Source organism: Ambystoma mexicanum, chromosome 3p (genome assembly GCF_040938575.1).
Source record: "Ambystoma mexicanum isolate Mex_15411 chromosome 3p, UKY_AmexF1_1, whole genome shotgun sequence".
In the NCBI taxonomy this organism is placed as follows: Eukaryota; Metazoa; Chordata; class Amphibia; order Caudata; family Ambystomatidae; genus Ambystoma; species Ambystoma mexicanum.
The window spans coordinates 927,427,656-927,446,525 of NC_090925.1; the positions used below are offsets into that span (position 1 = coordinate 927,427,656).

At 44.6% G+C, this 18,870-nt stretch overlaps 1 protein-coding gene across 1 annotated transcript in view; it reads right to left on the bottom strand.

The window, feature by feature from the left end:
* The window catches only part of MMP24 (matrix metallopeptidase 24), a 744,834-nt gene that overhangs the window by 83,766 nt on the left and 642,198 nt on the right, over positions 1 to 18,870 (bottom strand). The window contains exons 6-7 of the mRNA XM_069652218.1: positions 4,650 to 4,864; positions 614 to 752 (exon numbers count right to left, since the gene is read on the bottom strand). Of these exons, the coding sequence (XP_069508319.1) occupies positions 614 to 752; positions 4,650 to 4,864 (354 nt within the window). The remainder of the gene's footprint in view (positions 1 to 613; positions 753 to 4,649; positions 4,865 to 18,870) is intronic.

An 18,870-nucleotide genomic window follows, 5' to 3' on the forward strand; every position in this document is an offset into this window, starting at 1 on the left:
AGAAACTCAGCATCTCCGGCGACCACCGCAGCACCAGAAGCCAGGATACATGCAAACTTGAAATTTGCTGCTGCAAAAAGGAAAGAACCAGAAAAAAAAGCCTTCTCTGCTTACGTCCCAAGACTATGGAACCTCTTCCCTGTCAATATCAGACTCGCTCCCACAGTTCTACAATTCAGAAAATAACTCAAGACCCACCTCTTCAAGGAGTCTCTCCTCCTTAACAATTAGGCCATCACGTCGCCCCCCGCACCTTGCGACTCGCTAGATGCTGTACGCCTCTGTGCCCCTCTGTATCCTACCCCGCTTTATATCTATTGTGTTGTTATTTCTGAAAAGCGTTCCGTTATGCATCTGTACTGTTTTATACCTCGGTAAAGTGCTCAGTTGTGTATCTGTATTGTTGTATACCTCTTTAAAGCACTCTGTTGCTTCTTGAGGCTAAGTCTGCGGTTAATAAATACCATAATAGTAATAATAATAATAATAATAATAATAATAATAATAATAATAATAATAATAATAATAATAATAACTAGTTGTGTTGGATTTTCAGAGTAACAGGTTTAACTCAACTCTTTTATGACGTACTGGAGGAGAAGATGAAATATACCTTTGAAAAACACAAATTTGCCATCCGATCTCTCATATGCAGCATCGATTTTTGTAGGCAGGCCTTTCCAAAACTGTTCAATCTGCATGGGGTATCCTTCCTGGACTTTATTATTTCGTAGACGCCAAAACCAACGATCCTACAAAACAGAAGATTTATTAAAATACAAGGTTTACCAAGTCCCAAAATCAGCATATAAAAGGTCATACACTGGGGAATAATATATGATATGATATGTCATGGCATTTATAACATGCCTACACACAAGTGTTGCAAGGCGCGAATGGCGAGGGAGTAGCATTTATCCAACTTCTATCATCCCTGGCTGTAGGCATGTACAAGACGGATGTACTTGAAACTAAGCACAGCGCCAAGGCCCCTCCAAAAATGCAAAACATCCTGAGTCAGACAACTCTAAGCAGCCCCCAGTCCCTTAATTCTCTCTCATGCTGCTTCACAAAACAACCACCAAGCAAATACTCAGACACCTGCACAAAAGATTTCCACCGAGCAACATTGTGTACATAAAATCCTTACAAAGGGCAAAGACATGCTATTTCCACCAACAGACCATTCATTTCCCAAAAACGAGGACATGTGAGCCTGCACTTGGGATTGATAATAAAGATTAAATATGTTTATTAGAAAATAACCTTTAAACAATGTTCAGCCGGATGCCCAACATGGTTGCCCACAGAACCGTCGACATGTGTCACCTTTGCTCATGAAGCCCCGTACATGCTTATTTCATATACATGTTGCCTTAAGAGCTAAGAGTTGTGTTTATCCTTAAGTATATTATTGACATGGACATGCCCTTAAATGAAAAGACTGTCATCGTTCCGGCTCTTACCAACAGCTACAGACCTGTTGTAAGTCTCCCCACCCGTAAGAACTACTGTTTCCAAGATCCAGGCTCAGCTTGACAACCATGAACGCCTTGATACACGACTTCCTGAATACCATCCTGGGTGTCGAAAAGATGCAGCCCATGGTCAAATTGGGAATGATCTGCTTGAAGCAGCTGTCGGGAGCAAGCAGTGCTTGCTGCTGCTGTCAAATCCAAGTGGAGCCTACGTTCTACTTGGTCACCTATAAGAAGTAGCAAGAAACTCAGATTCCCCTCTCTTGTGGCTTATGCCTGAATGATCTGAACAATTCAAGCTAAGACCCTCCGTGACGGAGTCCCACCAAGTCTCTTGTGCGAGTCCGAAAAGAAACCACCCTGTTACCCCAGTTTTCATCTGAAGATCATGGGAGACCACAACCTCCTGTAACACTCGTATGCTGATAAACCCCACTTCTACCTTTATAACATAAATAAACCAAACAACGTTAGGCCCCAGAAACCTAGCTGTGCACTACGAAATCATGCATAACAACGAGCTTACTAAATCTCAATGTCTCCATACCAAAATTCGGTTCTTCATCGCCAAATGCACTACCAACTACCACAGCGACCGAAGCGTCCACTTCCTAGGAGAGCCAACCACCCTCATCCGTAAGGAATCCTTAAGGACAAAAGCCTAGGCATCACCCTTAATTCAAGAAGACTCAAACTTTTAGAGTGGAGTTCTTCTGAACACAACTGACAACTCACACAACAAAACTATGATATCTTACATAGTCCCAACTGGCCTATAGTAGTAAGGACTGCTTGATCAGTTATAGGCTTCCCAAATCACCATGCATCGACTTGACAAAACAACAAATCCATCATCAACATATCCTACATAACAATGCCCAGACTGGTAATTGGAAAAAAGTACTGGGACCGTGTATCCTGACCTTGAAACACAGTGCTCTTCCTCCTCTGCAATTCCTGAGCCACCTGCAACAAACACTCTTTGCCTTTCCCACAAATGTATGCACAGGGCACAAACCTATTGACTACCAGGCACAACCACACCGCGGAATTGTACCGTAACAGACATTGACAAAATACTCAACAAGAACATCTGCTCTGATCTTCCCCCGAACAGACTAAGGGCACAAAAACCCCTAGCAACTCACCCTGCACACAAAGCCTTGTTCCTTCCGATCTGCACGCATCAAAGCAGCAGGAAAACAATCTTGCACGTGGCCTCTACTCCTAAATTGGAAACTGAATCCACTTTTCTGCAGGCTCCAAAGCAGCAACAGACCTCAAAAATGCTAGCGGTGCACTATAAAAAATCCAGCTACATAACATAACCTAGCCTCAATGTATCTTACTAACAAAAAGCAAAACTGTCCCTTGGAAAATCTCTGAACTCATCCAACCTCCTCTAGATCCCCAGACAAAGCACAGCTCGAAAGGAGACAAGACGCTTTATAGTGCAAGAAGGGGACTTATGGAAAGGAATCCACTTGGCTATTTGGACAGGGTCTACAACTCACTCTCGCAAAAAAAAACTCAGAACTTCCCTGAGGACTCACTCTTCAAAGATAAAAGAGCCTACAGTTCACAGAGCTGTACAATATAAATTCATGGTGTTATTCCCATTACCCCCCTCGAAGGGCTATAGATGGTGGGGGCAGGGCGGTGTAAAGGGGTAAACGAGGATATACCCTGTTAAAAAGCAAACAAAAAAACATGAATGCAAGTAACATGTTAGGAACTATTAAGACTTTAATTGAAAACAATGTTTATTTTGAGAAATGCATTGCTGGGGATTTTACCACTGGATTTCTGAATGCGCCATGCTTGCATAGATCAATGCAATATGTTTTTTCAGCTCATTCCATTTTTGGGCATCAGATCACACATTTATGTTGTAATAACTTTGGCCTGGACCTTAACTACACTTTTAAAGTTCCAATTTCTCTTCTTACAATGAAAGCTATAACCCCTTCACTCCATTTCCTGTACGCTTCTCCTCTTCATCTCTCCAAACATCCAACACCAATTTATTATTTTTTTCTCAAACTTGGCATGTTCCCTCAAAGATAGGTGAATAGCCCAAATGCACTAGAAAAGGTGAGAGCCTGCAGATTTTTCTCTGCTAGATCCCTGGGCTCCAAGACACTTGCAGGGCTGGGAGCTAAAGGTTGCAGGCCCCTATCCTAGAACAACTTCCCACCAGCTGGATGTATACTGCTGCCCTATAGCAGGACAGCACCACGAGGATCATGGTTGTAGCATGTGTACACCTTGCAGAGGCCTTGTGTAAAATATCATTGAAATACTAAGCAACAGTGTTGAGTAAGGGTAGGAGTGTACAGGTGGAATGACCCTGTTGAAGAAGTTGATTAAAACAAGTTCTCTGAATTAGTAAAGGTGAGCAGGGTAGAGTTTAGATGAACCAGTACAGGTTTTAAAAAAACAATTGTACACGTTTATTTTCGATTTTTTTAAACCATTCAATTTTAAATGCTCAATTTGATTGCATTTATTATGTTATAAGTAGCAGCTTTGTCATTTGATAGTCAATGTTTTACGTGAAAGATCCATCACATAGATCACTTAAGACGAGGGCCATATGGGGCCATAAAATTGTCTCGGGCACCAATGAAAAAGTGGCACACAGTTGCAAATGGCTATTCATTTCTTTTGTGACACCGTTGGACTAGTACGCAAGGGGGGAGTGTTCTTGAAAGTGTGATGCAAATTGTGAATTTTAAAGAATATTTATTCAGCAACACTGGTCAAAACTACTAGCCGCAGAGTGAATTAACACACCAAATTGGCCAGAAAATGGGCCCACTTTGACCAAAATAGCATATTGTGATTTTGGTTCGGCCACGGGCCTATTGCCCTAAAGGCCAGTCTGAGCCTGCTTAAGTACCACCTGTTTTCAGTACCACCTGACGTGTGCTGATAGGAGAACTGATGTGTTGGCAGATGAATGACATCTTGCCAGTTTCATACAATTTAGATCAAATGGGAAAGCGAGTCTCCTTGCTTTGTAGTCCTCAAATTAGCTCGAAGACCTCATCTACTCCAATGCACATTTATTGATGAATAGCAAATCGGCTAACTTAAGTTTTAATGTAGTCCAATAATATCATCAAGACCTCTCATGAGCACTAAACGTTCACAAAAAACACTTCTTACCTTAAAAACAAACATTTCGCCCCTAAAAAGGGCGATGGTATTGAAGTTGCCGTCGCATATGTTCGGCTTGCTTCCAGGAGAGGACGGCTTATCCCCCAATGGTTGGCGCGGTGGTCTTGGCTGCCTTTCATGTTTTCTTTCTGAAGTAGAATGGATCCTGCGGGCGGGGAGAGTAGGCAAAGGCCTTGTGGGCTCCATGGTCTCAGCGGGTGGACCTGCAAGAGAAGACAATGAACAGCAACTTGTGTTAAACAAAAAATCTTATGAAACACTTTTTCATCGTAACGAAGACGGCGTCTAAAATCAAAGTATTCTGATGGAATGTCTTCAGGACAGTCTTACTTTGTGTCTAAGAAGACACATCATGCAGTGGTTTCGTGCCGGTTCATTTTTGCTGGTGACAAAAACACTGGCTACGGCTTTTCCTTTCTCTTAAGCAGGAGCTTTATAACAGGGAGGTACCTCCTTTACACCTCCCTCGCCCACCATCTATTCTCCTTCTGTAATTGTAATTGGTTATTTATAATGCGCTTATTAGCCAGAGGTATCTAAGCGCGGACCTGGGGATCTAACCTGTGTTGTTCTGTGTCGTCTTGCTTCCAAGATGAGCACATTACCCCTGAGCTATCCTCCCCTTCCTGTTGCCACACACATGGAGGTGGTAAAAAGGAATTTTAGATACCGGGAAAAATTAACCGGAAAAAGACCTCATATGCCTGAGAGTCTCTGAGAGCTTCAGGTGACACTTATTTCAACATCATGTCTCTTGCCTTAACATTTGGAGCTTTCGATCTTAGAACACAGATATGTAAGACCTGTGAAAGATGGCCCAATGGTCCATGGTCTGATCTCATTTTGGAAAGCTCCATAAGATAAAAGCTCCAAAAGGACGCATTGCTTTACAAATATACTAAACCTGCTATTGACCATTGCCTGTGATATGATAGGTTATTTATAACGCGCTTAATACCCAGAGGTTTCTAAGCACGTCCTGGGGATCAAACCTGTGTTGCTCCGTGTCGTCTTGCTTCCAAGGCGAACACGTTGCCCCTGAGCTATCCTCCCGAGACATGTGCATGTTAACATACATGTTTTCTTTCAGGTGATCACACCATAGAGAAATCCACATCACTTATGTGAATTCAGGGGCTGATTCATGGAATTTGTGAGCCGAAAAACAGGGATGTGTGCACCATTCGGCCTGCAAATCCCCATTTGTTAAACAGGGATTTGCGGGCAGAATGGCGCACAAATCCCCGTTCTTCGGCGCACAAATTTCATGAATCAGTCCCTCAATGTTTCAGCCAGAAGAGAACTTAACAAGATAAAAGAAGGACATTTTATTTGCAAGTGATGTCTATGGCTTCACCAGTAAGCGAAGCTCCAATTGATGCCTTTGGTGGCATTTCATTTTTCACTATGTTTGAGTAGATGATTCTGGCCATGCCCCATTTACAAGGCGCTCATCTTCTTACATGATCTAGACCATCAAGCAAAGGCCTTGGGTGGCAGTACAGAGACAGGCTGGCCTACCAGGGATTCTGGCGATGTCTTGTAGCCTGTTGTCTCTAAAGTGGGAAGTAATCACATGTGACTGTTAATGTCCCAAGCCTTACCCACCATTCAGAGGCACCCTCCCCAGATTTCCTGCTAGGCCTGTCATCTTCTGCTGGCCCTCCAGATAAACAGCATACCTTAAACTGTGTCAAATGCTCCCCCAAGAAAAAAGGGAGAAACAGGTGGGTGCCCATTGCCGCCACATCTACTGCTCTGTTGATTTGTTCAGACCAGCGGCACCCGTGGAACATGTCACAGAGAGAGGCTCTCCAAGTTGTGTTACCAGATCTGAGGAGGGCTTATAAGGGGGAAAAAAGTTGTATATATAGTCACTACTGGGCACAAATTAAGAATGTGTTAAAACAAAACTACCTATACTTTTTAAAATTCAAGTGTATTTTTACTAAAACATCTCAGTCGACAATCAGAATTACTCTTTTACTCCCTGAAATATACTTTTGCTTCCAACTTCCATAAGTAGGCATTAAAATACTCCCATCACAAAATCCTATCTGGAGACCTGAGGACTACAACCATGCAGACGTCTGCTTATCCTTTTTACTGTAAGGGACTTATTTAGTTGGTTGAATTCAATTCCATTGCAATTTTCCTAAGTATAAATAATTTAAAAAGCCCTGATTTACCTGCAACCCTTCTTTCACCCTCTCAAAAGTTAGGCATAAAACCGTTTAACATAATAGTGCGGCCATCAGGGACGTCATTTCACCAAAATGGCTGGGGTAATGGAAGTGACATCACACGACCCTTGACCTCTGATGACATCACAGGAAGTGATGTCATTTAACCCCACCATGAAGTGACATCACGGGAAGCGATGGAACATGACCTTTCACCCCTTGACAAAACAGGAAATGGCATCACATAGCATTGTTCCTAAGTACACTACGAAAGATATGGTTACGATAACACAGTAATGTGATGTACATTTCATACAAGAATGGATTACCATATGTATCATTAATATTATGTAATGGTTACATTCCGAGATGTGTGTGATGATCGTCACTTTAGCGTTTCTGAGACGACATCAGCTGCAAGAAGTGTTGACGGTCTAGTTCTGATTACGGTCACGACGTTACCACAGGAAGCAGTAGGACGTCAGGGGGACGTAGCCACGCCCACGGAAGAAGATCCGATAAATGAATGGAGAGCGGATTTCACGTCGCGTCACTACTCGATTAGAGGTTGTCAGACGCTCCGTGAGTACGCTACAGGATCTTTTTGGTATCTTTCTTTGTGCTTCTATTTTCCCTTTGGATCCTTGCAAACTTGCATCACTGTTTACCTTTTCTCCCCTATTTTGCTAGGAACTCAGCTTTGGAACGGTGACCTCTTTCGATCCTCCTTCTGTTTAAACTCATTGCCTTCCTTCATAATCCCAGTTACACAGTGTTCGGGTAGGCAGAACTTGACATTAGTAGTTTGTTCTTGTGTTGACAGTTGGCGAAGGGTTTATAGCTTTACATTGTTGGTTCATCTTCATTTTTATTTAGGAAGCCGCATTGGTTTTGAGAGCCACTCTCTCTTTCTCGAGAACTACGACTCCCAGAATCCTTTTTGTCATCTGGTGCGCACTCCCCATTCTACCAACGAGGTTGCGCAGCCTTCATCTCTTGCAAGTGGAGAAACCCTTTCTTCCCTTACTTATTTCTATCTGATATCTCCTGGGGCTAACTCTGTTACTAGCTACGCTTCTTCTTTCATTTCCTCATAGTATTTAAAGGCTCCAGGAACACGGACTCTTTGCTCTACCTTCATCATTAAATTACCACTCGGTTTAGGACTTTGGTAAGAGCAGGGGAACTTTTCTGTAATCTTTATTTTCCTTTTTCTGTTCCATTCTTTAGCTAATATTGTTCTTAAATTCATCTACAACTGGGCTAATTAGTACAAGCTTTCAACATTGGTAACCGGAAAGCAGGAATTATTCCGAACATTCCGGAGGGAAGGAGAACGTTTATCCACGCTCCCCAGCAGCTCAGCTCAGGGTCCCCCCCCCCCTCGAGGGTTTTCCTGGAATTCCCTTTGGGGGGTAGCCTTTGTAGTGCTGACCGCGTAGAGGGTTCCAGGAGGATCCTTTATTTCATCAGGATCAGCGCACCCCCCATCGTGCACCTGTCTTCATTAAGACAAGGTAGGAACTATTCCCAGACTGCCTCATTTGTTTGTTTGTTGTTGTTTATTAATAAAGACCTTTTCAGGCTTTCTATAAGCTGGGTTGGTTTAGTAATTCACGGAGGTAGAAGTTACATATTAGTGTGTAGAGGCACATATTACCAAATGACTGTGAATGCAAGCAGATGTCCAAGACCAAATAATAATGATGTGTTATTATATAGCACTTACGCTTGAAATAGAACATATGTACATACAATATCCCCCAACCTGTGCCATTTATCAACCTCAGAAGGATAAAAGAATGATTTGGCCTTGCCAGGATTTGAACCTGGGACCTCCAGATCACACACACATCGCAGCAGCGAACGTTCAACCCACTGGGCTATCTTACCGGCTATAGCTACCTTACCGGCTATAGTAAAATTAGCAATTACATGTCTGAATCTTCTCAAAGTCAGAAAGCATATTACACTCTGTAGTGGATATCATTAAACTGATAACTGAGATTTAACAGCAGACCAGTTCTTCTGCAGGTCTGGTGCAAAGTTGGCCACATGTCAAGCCTGCGCGGATCTACCTTTCAGGCTTCAGAGGCTGGAAAAATACATACAATTTGGAGGGCTCATAACTGTGTATTAAAGAATTTAGAGTAGCGCAGGGAAAGCAGTGCAACCACACAGCATCCCGTACTTTGGGCCCTCGTTACCTCATATATGCAAACAAACTTCCTGAATAGCATGCCATGGAGATAGGAAAGATAGACACATTACAACAAAGCCTGTATTGTGACACAATGAAATCAAGGGACACCTTATGTGCTATGGTCAAACATTTCTGCACTGTGCACAAGCTTTTAGGCACAAAGATTTTGGCAAGTGACCAAAGACACTGAGATGGGATGTCTTGTGATGATCGTAACAGGGACACCGGCAAAAAAAACATGTAATAACTGTAACTTGTGAAATGCAAAATACATAGTCCGAAATGGATGCTTATTCTACTCTACATGCTTTTTGAAGTTTTTGTCTGGATTGTGAATTTGAGGTGTTTAGGAACAGACTAAATCAGTGACTCACCCCCTGAAGTGTGCATGAAATAACCTTTAATGAGTCTAGCAATTATTTTATAGAATTCCAGAAAGACACATTATTTGTTGATCCTATTCTTTCTTATTTAGGGTCACTGCTCAAAGTGTTAAACTCGTGGAACCCCCTGTTATTTTTTAAGAGGCCTCAACAGGAAAGCCAGCCACTCCAGAAACAAAAAAACACACATGGCTCTGGCCACAGCCCAGGAACTTAAAAACTATTTTTTTAGGGGTAACAAGGGAGACCACAGTGGTAGTAAGGGAGCTGCAACCCCTTGCAATCCCCAAATGGCATCCCTGGCAGCCATACCACCGAGGCGTAGACGGGGTAGGGCCTGAGCGGGCAAGGCCCACCCAAAATCTGTAAATGCCCACTCGGCAGTGCTGTGTGTGCATTTACAAACGTTAATGTCACTGCGGTGGGGCCAATATAGGCTCAGGTCCCACTTGTTAGACAATCATGGCTATGCCTCTGCCATACCATTCACTTTGCTGAGAGTGTGCAGTCTCTAGCAAGATTCTTTACACTCGAGGATAACAATAAGAACAGTATTCTTAAACATGTTTTAATCCTTTGTTGCTGTCAGAAAATCTATAACTTTCTGAAAGCACCAAGACACCTTTAATGAGAATATAGCTAATAAAATCACTCGGATTTCTGTGCTCTGCAGAAAGAACACACTGTTTCCTCGAGGGATTCACTAAGGCTCAACATTTCAATTTATCCTGTTGGCATGCAGTGTTACATACGCGGAACGGTCATCATTGAATACCGTGGGGCTCCAAAGCAAGCTAGGAAAACAAAATGGCAGGCTCCTTCTGAGCATGACCTCAATACGAATGCGCAGGCGCAGCGCGTGTCCTCAAACGACTGACAGCGACTTTAACTAGATCGGAACAAAAAGTACGCGGCGGGCACTCAACATGGACGTGGGAGTGGGTTGCATTTAAACACCCCCGTGGGTAATGTGTGACGGATGCCTACTGAGAATATTGAAAAAACGCGCAGCCCGTTGGTTCCACTGTCCATGTAAAATGTTTACCACACGCATAGCTCTCAACCATGTGTCTCGCAAAGGCGGGTGAAATCACCCGATTTTGTTTCTGGCGGGTGAGACGCCCATTGGAATGAATGGGCGTGCATGAGGCTTGGCGGGTGAGTCAGCCCTTTGCAAGGCGGGTGACACCCGCCAAAAGCGGGTGAGTTGAGAGCTATGCCACACGGCAGCATTTGAAACTGGAGAACCGACTCCTAGCCGCCCACTGTCTAATTAAATCCATGATCTGTCGTTTTACATTATTTATGTATGTAGATATTACAGTGTAGGCAATATTGACAATAGTTATGATTAAGCTGGACTCCCCACGAAGAACACTTGTTCAGATGCACAAAGATGTTGAGCCGTTTATAGATCAGCTCCGAACTTCACCAAAAATACATTGACCACCGAATGTGAAGTTCCGTCAAGTGGCGGCAAAGCTGTTATGGGGGTCCCAAAAAATATGTTTCTCTGTGTGCTGTCACCTAAACTCGAGCCGCTCGACTATGATATGATTGGTTATTTATAACGCGCTTAATGCCCAGAGATTTCTAAGGGCGCACTGAGGGATCGAAGCTGTGTTGTTTTGTGTTCAAGCCGCACAGTTGCCCTGAGCTATCCTCGCAAGCAAACTGACTATTTTCACAAGAGCAGACAACTGTTCTCTCAAGCGGCCTTTCACTATTTTGGCGCCAGTCTGGTCAGTGATTTGCTGTAAATGTGAAAAAAAAGTGGTCCAAATCTCATTGGAGATATCTTGGCCCGGACCATGTACCCAGACATGCAGGAATGTTTTCTGGATGCAAACTGCCAATTTTTGATCTGTCAATCTGGGCCGGGTGATTGAATTCTAGTAGTTTTTCACTGATGCAAAAACTAGACTCAGGCGGAAAGGCGAGACTGGGCATGGCTGCAGGCAATAACAAGAGAGAACTGTCAATGTCCGTCCGGGTAGAAATCGGTTAGGGCAAGGTGCCCCAGGGTCTCCCAGTGTCATGCCAGGGCCATGTCATATGTGGGTTCCATCCCGGGAAACCGCCAGGCGGGAAGCCACTTGTAGTATGGGTGTCTTTCAGCACATGTGGCGAATAACCAACCCCAGGCATGCACCGTGGTCCGGACCGGGTCAATGGTTGAGTCTGGCTCGTATCGTCAGTGTAGTATTAAGGTCATTATGTTGGTGCCGGATGCCGCAAGGGTCTCCAGCTTGACATGGAGGTGAGGGGGAGGCCCGGGGTACTAGTAAGAGGCGAATTGTGCCTGTGCTGCGATCCAGTACCGCAGCATATCAGGGGCAGTGAACCTACCTCTCTCATGGGGAAGTGTCATTGCAGACCATTTTTTACGCACAACACCAGAGTGCCACAGGAACTGAGCACACAGCTTGTGTAAATCTGTAAAGTATTTCTTACCGGGCCGGATAGGTACATTAGTGAATATGTACAGCAGCTTAGGGAGCAGTATCATCTTTACAAGCGAGAGTCTCCCCGCTAGTGATAGCAGGAGAGAGTGCCAGCGCGCTATCCTGGCTTCAGCTTGTTCTGCCGCGGCCAGGTAGTTGTCTGCTAGTAGTGAGTCTTTGGTCAGGGACACCTGGATTCATAGGTATTTAATCCCGTCAGGGGACCAGCGGAGCGGGTACTCAGTGGCAGGTTGTTCTGTGGAGCTTGTGAGAGGGAAGAGCTCGGATTTGTTATAATTAATAGTGAAACCAGAGTATGCACCTATGCAGGTGATGTCGCGCAGGATTGGGTCAAGGTGAACATTGGGGTCTCTGATAAACAACAGCACATCGTCCGCGTAGAGTGAAATAATTTCGGGGGAATCCTGCAGCCATCCCTTTACGTGAGTGGCGCTCCCTGACAAAGTCCGCCATTGGCTCGATAGCCAGGGCGAAATATGATCGGGGAGAACGAGCATCCCTGCCGGGTGCCTCTGAACAGAGGGAAAAGAGCGGACGTTTGGGAGTTGACTCGGACCCTGGCCACCGGGGAGGTGTATAACAACTTGATATATGCAATCATCTTGGGTCCTATGCCCATGGCCTCCAGGACGAACCACATGTATCTCCAGGACACCAGGTCAAAGGCCTTCTGAGCATCCAGAGTGACTGCAACCGCACTCACACCCTGGTCAATTTGTGACATGACATGAAGAAGCCTTCTGATATTATGGGACATGGATCTCCCGGGCACAAAACCTGACTGGTCATCGTGAACCATACATGACATGACAGGGAGGAAGCGGTTAGCGATCACCTTAACAAAGATTTTAGTGTCCAAATTCATTAGTGAGGGGGGCCGGTATGATCCACAGTCATCGCTAGGCTTACCAGGCTTGAGAAGAACCGTACTAACGGCCTTGCGTAATGTTAGGGGAAGGGAACCTAGCCCGAGTGACTCGTTCCATACTTCGAGCAATTTGGGGGCCAATATAGCTACATGCTCCTGATAGAATTCTGCCGTTAGACCGTCAGGGCCCGGTGCCTTACCTATAGGGAAACTAGATATGGCCTCCACTATTTCATCCAATGCAATAGGAGAGTCTAATTGGTCTCTTGTTGCGGGGGAGACACAGGTAGTAGGTATCTGCTCAAGGAGATCCCGCATCTGAGACTCACTATGCTCTGGGGGTTGAGAATATAATTCTGAGTAGAAGCCCGTGAAGACTTCAAGGATTTACTGGTCAGACCACTGCATTGCCCCCTGACTATCCTTAACGCAGGTAATTTGGGTTTGGCCCCACTCACCCCTCACCAAAGAGGCAAGTGTTTTGCTGGGACTGTCACCCTCGCCATATTTCTGCGCAGCTTGTGGACGGCTGAAGTACTGGACTTCCCTAGTGGCCTGTTCACTGAAAAATTCGAGCTCTTCGTTGATCTGGGAGAGGACACCCGGGTCAATCGACGCCGGGTGGGCTCGCTCCAGATCACTTAGTTTAGTTTCAGTGCGGGTTAGGGCAGCTCTAATGGTTTTGAGGACACCCGCCTCCCTAGAAATGGACATTCCCCTGATAAAGGCTTTGAAAGCATCCCAGCGGACTCCCAGGGTGGTGGACCGGGACGTATTGTGCTCTAAATAGGACTGTATGTCAGCAAGGATGTCCGCCTTAAACACAATATCCTGCAAGGCGGACGACTTGAATCGCCATGTGTTGATGGTAGGGGCAGGTATGCCCAACTCCAGGGATATCAAAACCGGTGAGTGATCCGACAGAGTGCGTGCCAGGATGCGTGTTTCGACCACTCTGCCCAGCATAGGACCGGATAATAGAAACATGTCAATCCTGGAGGAGCTATCGTGCACTGACGAGTAGTACGTGTACTCACGTGTTTGCGGATGAAGTGCCCTCCAAGCATCATGAATGTCGCGTGTTGTGCTGTGGGTAATTTGTCAGCGCGCTGCACCAGACAGGGGCCTGGGGGCTGTACCAGTCCTGTCCAGTATGGTGTCGAATATGAAGTTCATATCCCCACCCCAGATAATCTGCACCCCCACGTACCCTAGCAATATGGACACCACCAGGTCAACAAAGTCGGGGGAGTCAACATTAGGGCCATAGGTATTCACCAGCAAATAATCTCCATTGGCTATTGCGCAATACAACACAATGTATCTCCCCTCCGGGTCTATACAGCTCTTGTGGAGAACAAATTTAAGTGATTTATGGATCATCGTCAACACCCCTCTGGCCCGCGTGGAATATGAGGTGAAATATCTGTGTGGTCCCCATGCAGGTGCTATACTTTTGGTTAGATGGCCCATGGAGTGCGTCTCCTGCAGGAGCAATATTTTGCAGCCGTGTCTGTTAGCGTACAACATGATTCTACGGGCCTTGGTGTAATTGCTCAGGCCCCATATGTTCCAGGACATCACTGTTACAGGCATTTTAATAATCCTGTTGTCGTAAAGTGAATTCAGGGCAGAGACCACCCTCACTGGGGTCCCCCGATGTACTGTGGTCTGCCAATCCGCCTCCGCCTTTTTCCATAACACAATTCAAACCCACTCCACCTCCCTCCCGCACCACCCCATCCAAGCAGGCAGTGAACCCCCCAAACCCCACCAGTCAAAACCAAAATGTCTCACGGAAAAGGGGACAACAGGCGGTTCCCAACATGGGTCCGCAATACCAATGGCCCAACCGGGGCCAACACCCAACCATGTTATGTTAAGTTGATTTATACTGCGCACCGCAATGGGCAATTTGGGTGGTTTGGGCGTCCACTGGGCAGGAACCAAAACCTTGCCCTGGCCCAAAAGGCCACTAGACATGGATGCAAGCCATGGCAAATGGGTCCAATAGCGGACTGGGGAGCATCTGGGCCAATGCCGAAGGCCATGCCTTGGGCAAAGTGGCTCCTGGGTATGGCATCAATCCATTCCGAGAAGGCAACAGGTTAGGACATTTAAAAAAACTAACATTCTTTGGTTAAAGGGATCAGTCTGAGGTACTTATTCCTGATGTTGATATATGTGGCATCATGTGTGGTGCATGCCGGTGACACAGTTATCGATTCTTTATGATGGAGGTGGCCAAGCATCACAAGGCCAGCATATTTTAAGGTTCACCCTAAATATAGGTAGAAAAAAAGCACTTGGTAATAAACTTAACACTGCCAATTTTAGAAGACATTACCTTTCTATACATAAGAACCTTAACGCCTTACTGAAAAGCCTTTTCTCCCACTGATATTTCCTCTTTTTTCTTTGTTTGACTGTGTGTGTGCGTGTGTGCGCGCGCCTGCACGTGTGATGAATGGGTTGTGCTTACTCGTATTCCAAGCATGTAGTATGTGTATGCATATTGGAGTCACCCATGTTCCATGCACTTTGTGTGTGCAAGCTGTGGTTGCTCCTTTTCTGTGTGTTTGCATGTTTGTACATATCGGTGTTAGTTATGTTGCATGTGTGTGCGCATACTCATATACTAAGCATATTATAAGTATGTGGGTACTGATGCCATTTATGTTCTGAGTGTATTATATTTGCATATTGTGCATAGCCAGGCCTAGCAAATTCTTAAAAACCCCACTAGACCTGCAGGGTGAGTTCCTTTAATTACATATTCGATCTAAGAGAAATTCACTCGCCCATGCTAACAGGTGACAAAATATTTATCTGTAGTTTCTATAAAACGTTTCTTGTCACCAAAAACACACTTTATTTTGGTTTGCCAAAGGATAGCCATGCACAGTGAAACCTTTATTTGTCATTTACTGCAAAGTTTGTTTTTAGTAAATGTAAAAAAAACGTTTCAAACATCCCCATATTTGCCAGCAAGGTCGAGTACCCTGCAAGTGGTACTCGCCCTTCAAAAAATCTCTTCCACCAATGCAAGTGGGATAGTAGATTTTGCAAGTCCTCATAGCAATATTGTGAGTGTACTGAATGTATGTGGATATATTGTTCTATGCATATTGTCTCGGGAGGATAGCTCAGGGGCAACGTGCTCGCCTTGAAAGCAAGAAGACATGGAGCACCCCAGGTTCAATCCCTGGGTCTGTGCTTAGAAACCTCTGGGTATGGATATTAACCGTGTTGTAAATAACCTATCATATATTGTATGTCTAGTGTTAACGCACATGTATTTTGAGTTTGTTCTGTTGACCTATTTTACGTTCCGAGGGTACAAACCACATCAGCTTTTGAAGCATTTACAGCACTTTGTTGCTTCCTAGTTGGCCCTTTTTTACACAATGATGGCATGTAGAGTATTCCCCATTTTCATATGCAAAGCAATGATGGAATACTTTTCGCAGTGATGGAGTTCATCAGTCTGATGTTGGCAATTCTATACTCATGCATAACATGTATGATACATTGGATTTAATTTTCCTTTAAATGGGATTACTCCAGATCCCTTTGGTTTTCGTTGAGTTGAAGCTTTGTCCTTGCTGGAATACAAAATGGATGTTTTCTAACCACCTCCGGATGCATTCTTCCTATGTTTGCTATACACATGTTGTCTGCCTATTGTGTGCTATCATATCCCACATTGATTTTGTGGACCTATGTTTGTTAAGCATCTGTTGTTGTTCGTGGTGGCGTTTGTGTTTGTTCATGCACGGGTTCTGGGCTCATATGTTCCTTACACATACACCGTTGGCGATGCAGTGTTTGTATATACAATTGTGTGTGTTTACACGCTTATGCATGTGTTGTTGTTCGTGGTGGCGTTTGTGTTTGTTCATGCACGGGTTCTGGGCTCATATGTTCCTTACACATACACCGTTGGCGATGCAGTGTTTGTATATACAATTGTGTGTGTTCACACGCTTATGCATGTGTTGTTGTTCGTGGTGGCGTTTGTGTTTGTTCATGCACGGGTTCTGGGCTCATATGTTCCTTACACATACACCGTTGGCGATGCAGTGTTTGTATAAACAATTGTGTGTGTTCACACGCTTATGCATGTGTTGTTGTTCGTGGTGGCGTTTGTGTTTGTTCATGCACGGGTTCTGGGCTCATATGTTCCTTACACATACACCATTGGCGATGCAGTGTTTGTATATACAATTGTGTGTGTTCACACGCTTATGCATGTGTTGTAGTTGGTGTGTGGATGTGCATGCACATGCCTCAGCTGTGTATGTTAATTGTGTGTGTTTGTTTTGTGTGTTCTCTTGTTGGTGATGCTGGTGTAGTTGTGCAGATAAGTAATTCGCAAATGCAAACACGTGTTAGTTGTGAACACTTGTGCACATGCTGTTTTTAGGTTGTGTGCATCATAAGAAAATAGATATTAGTTGATATTATGCTCTTGACGAACATGAATATATCGTACATTTTGGGGATTTAAAAAAAAGTTATTATCTTGAGCTCAGTTGAGCCGATTTTTGAGATCTTTTAAGCATTCACCAGTTCCACATAAGGGCTAATTCTGTTCTAAATATCTCTAACATCGAAGCGGACAATTTCTGGATATTATATATATTCCCCTCCCCTGGCACTTTTCCCCCTCCCCTCTCCCCTGCGATCTCAATGTCACCCTCAATGTCACCTGGCCTAGTAAAATCGTTGTCGCTGTCTTCCCTCTGTTTCCCCTCCCATGCCTCGTCTTGAAACACTTGTGTACAGGTGTGCTATGAATGCCATATCATATCATATGTCCCGCAAATGTGCTTTTTGTGGTTTATAGAAAACACAATGCAAAATACACCGTTTTCAAACTCATTTTCTACATGAAATCGTGCATGACACCTCACTTAATTTGGCATGCCTGTTTGAATGTGGTGAGATCAGTTACTTGCCAAATTAATTTACATGTATAAGCTGAACGGTTACAATGAATACACATTCCTATGTAAAGTATCATGAAACCTTAATTATAGAGCCGTTAAGGAAACATAATAGTATGTTCGCAGTAGTAACTACAATAGTTATGGTTAAGTTGGACTCCCCGTAGGAAGTGCCATTTTTACATGCTTACCATTTTGGCACTGTTGGACGAAATTGTACGAAACGTTCCAAAATTAACAAAGAGTTAACTCTAAATTTCTTTGGACATTTTTTAGCAGTTCCATCTATGGGGACATTTTATATGGGTGGATATCAAACATGTATTTCCCATGCAAATTATCATAGGCCAACGTTTGTACTCACCCACAGCAAAAACCATCGGAGCGAACTTTGGACCAATGAGTGCACTTTGCTCAGTTTGGTGACAATCAGACGGGCACAATTCTGTTATGTATATTTCCAGCTCGCTGATTACACAGACGTTTTTTGTGGACTGATTGGCGATTTTAGGTTCCTGAACTCGCAGAGGGTCTGCAAATCTTAGGGGCAACCAGGTTGTCTCGCCGTCTCAATATTCTTCAGTTGCCATTGTGGCTGATGGATATTGTACAGGGTCATGTGGATTCTTCACTGACAATGGGCCTCATTCTGAGTATGGAGGTAGCAGCATGGCTACTCCCATCCCGGGTACCGGGTCCCTTGAATGGGGAAATACCGGGCCATTCCGATCTTGGAGGGCCCAGTATTTCCCCATTCCAGGAACCCAGACCCTGTGCATAGGGCTCAATGGGAATGGGGAGGATGCTAACAACAGGCCCGTTAATGACGGGCCCGTGGTTAGCATCCTGGTCTCCTTGAGGGACCCGCTAAGGACACCTGGTTTTACCAGGTGTCCTTAGCGGGTCCCGCGAGCAGACCTCGCATTGAGGCGGTAGGGGGTTAACGGCACCGGCAGCTCTACCGGCGCTGTTAACTCCCTACTGCCTGGGTCACAATGAGGCCCCATAACTTTAAAAGGTGCATATTTCAGCCCTGCTGTAGGTTTCCCTCAACATTAACGTCAGAGGAGGAACAGGAGTGCAATTGCCGCCCAAAACAGAAAAAAGCTGTTTTGGATAGGGTCTCATACTTGTATTAATTCATATATTGAACTGTTT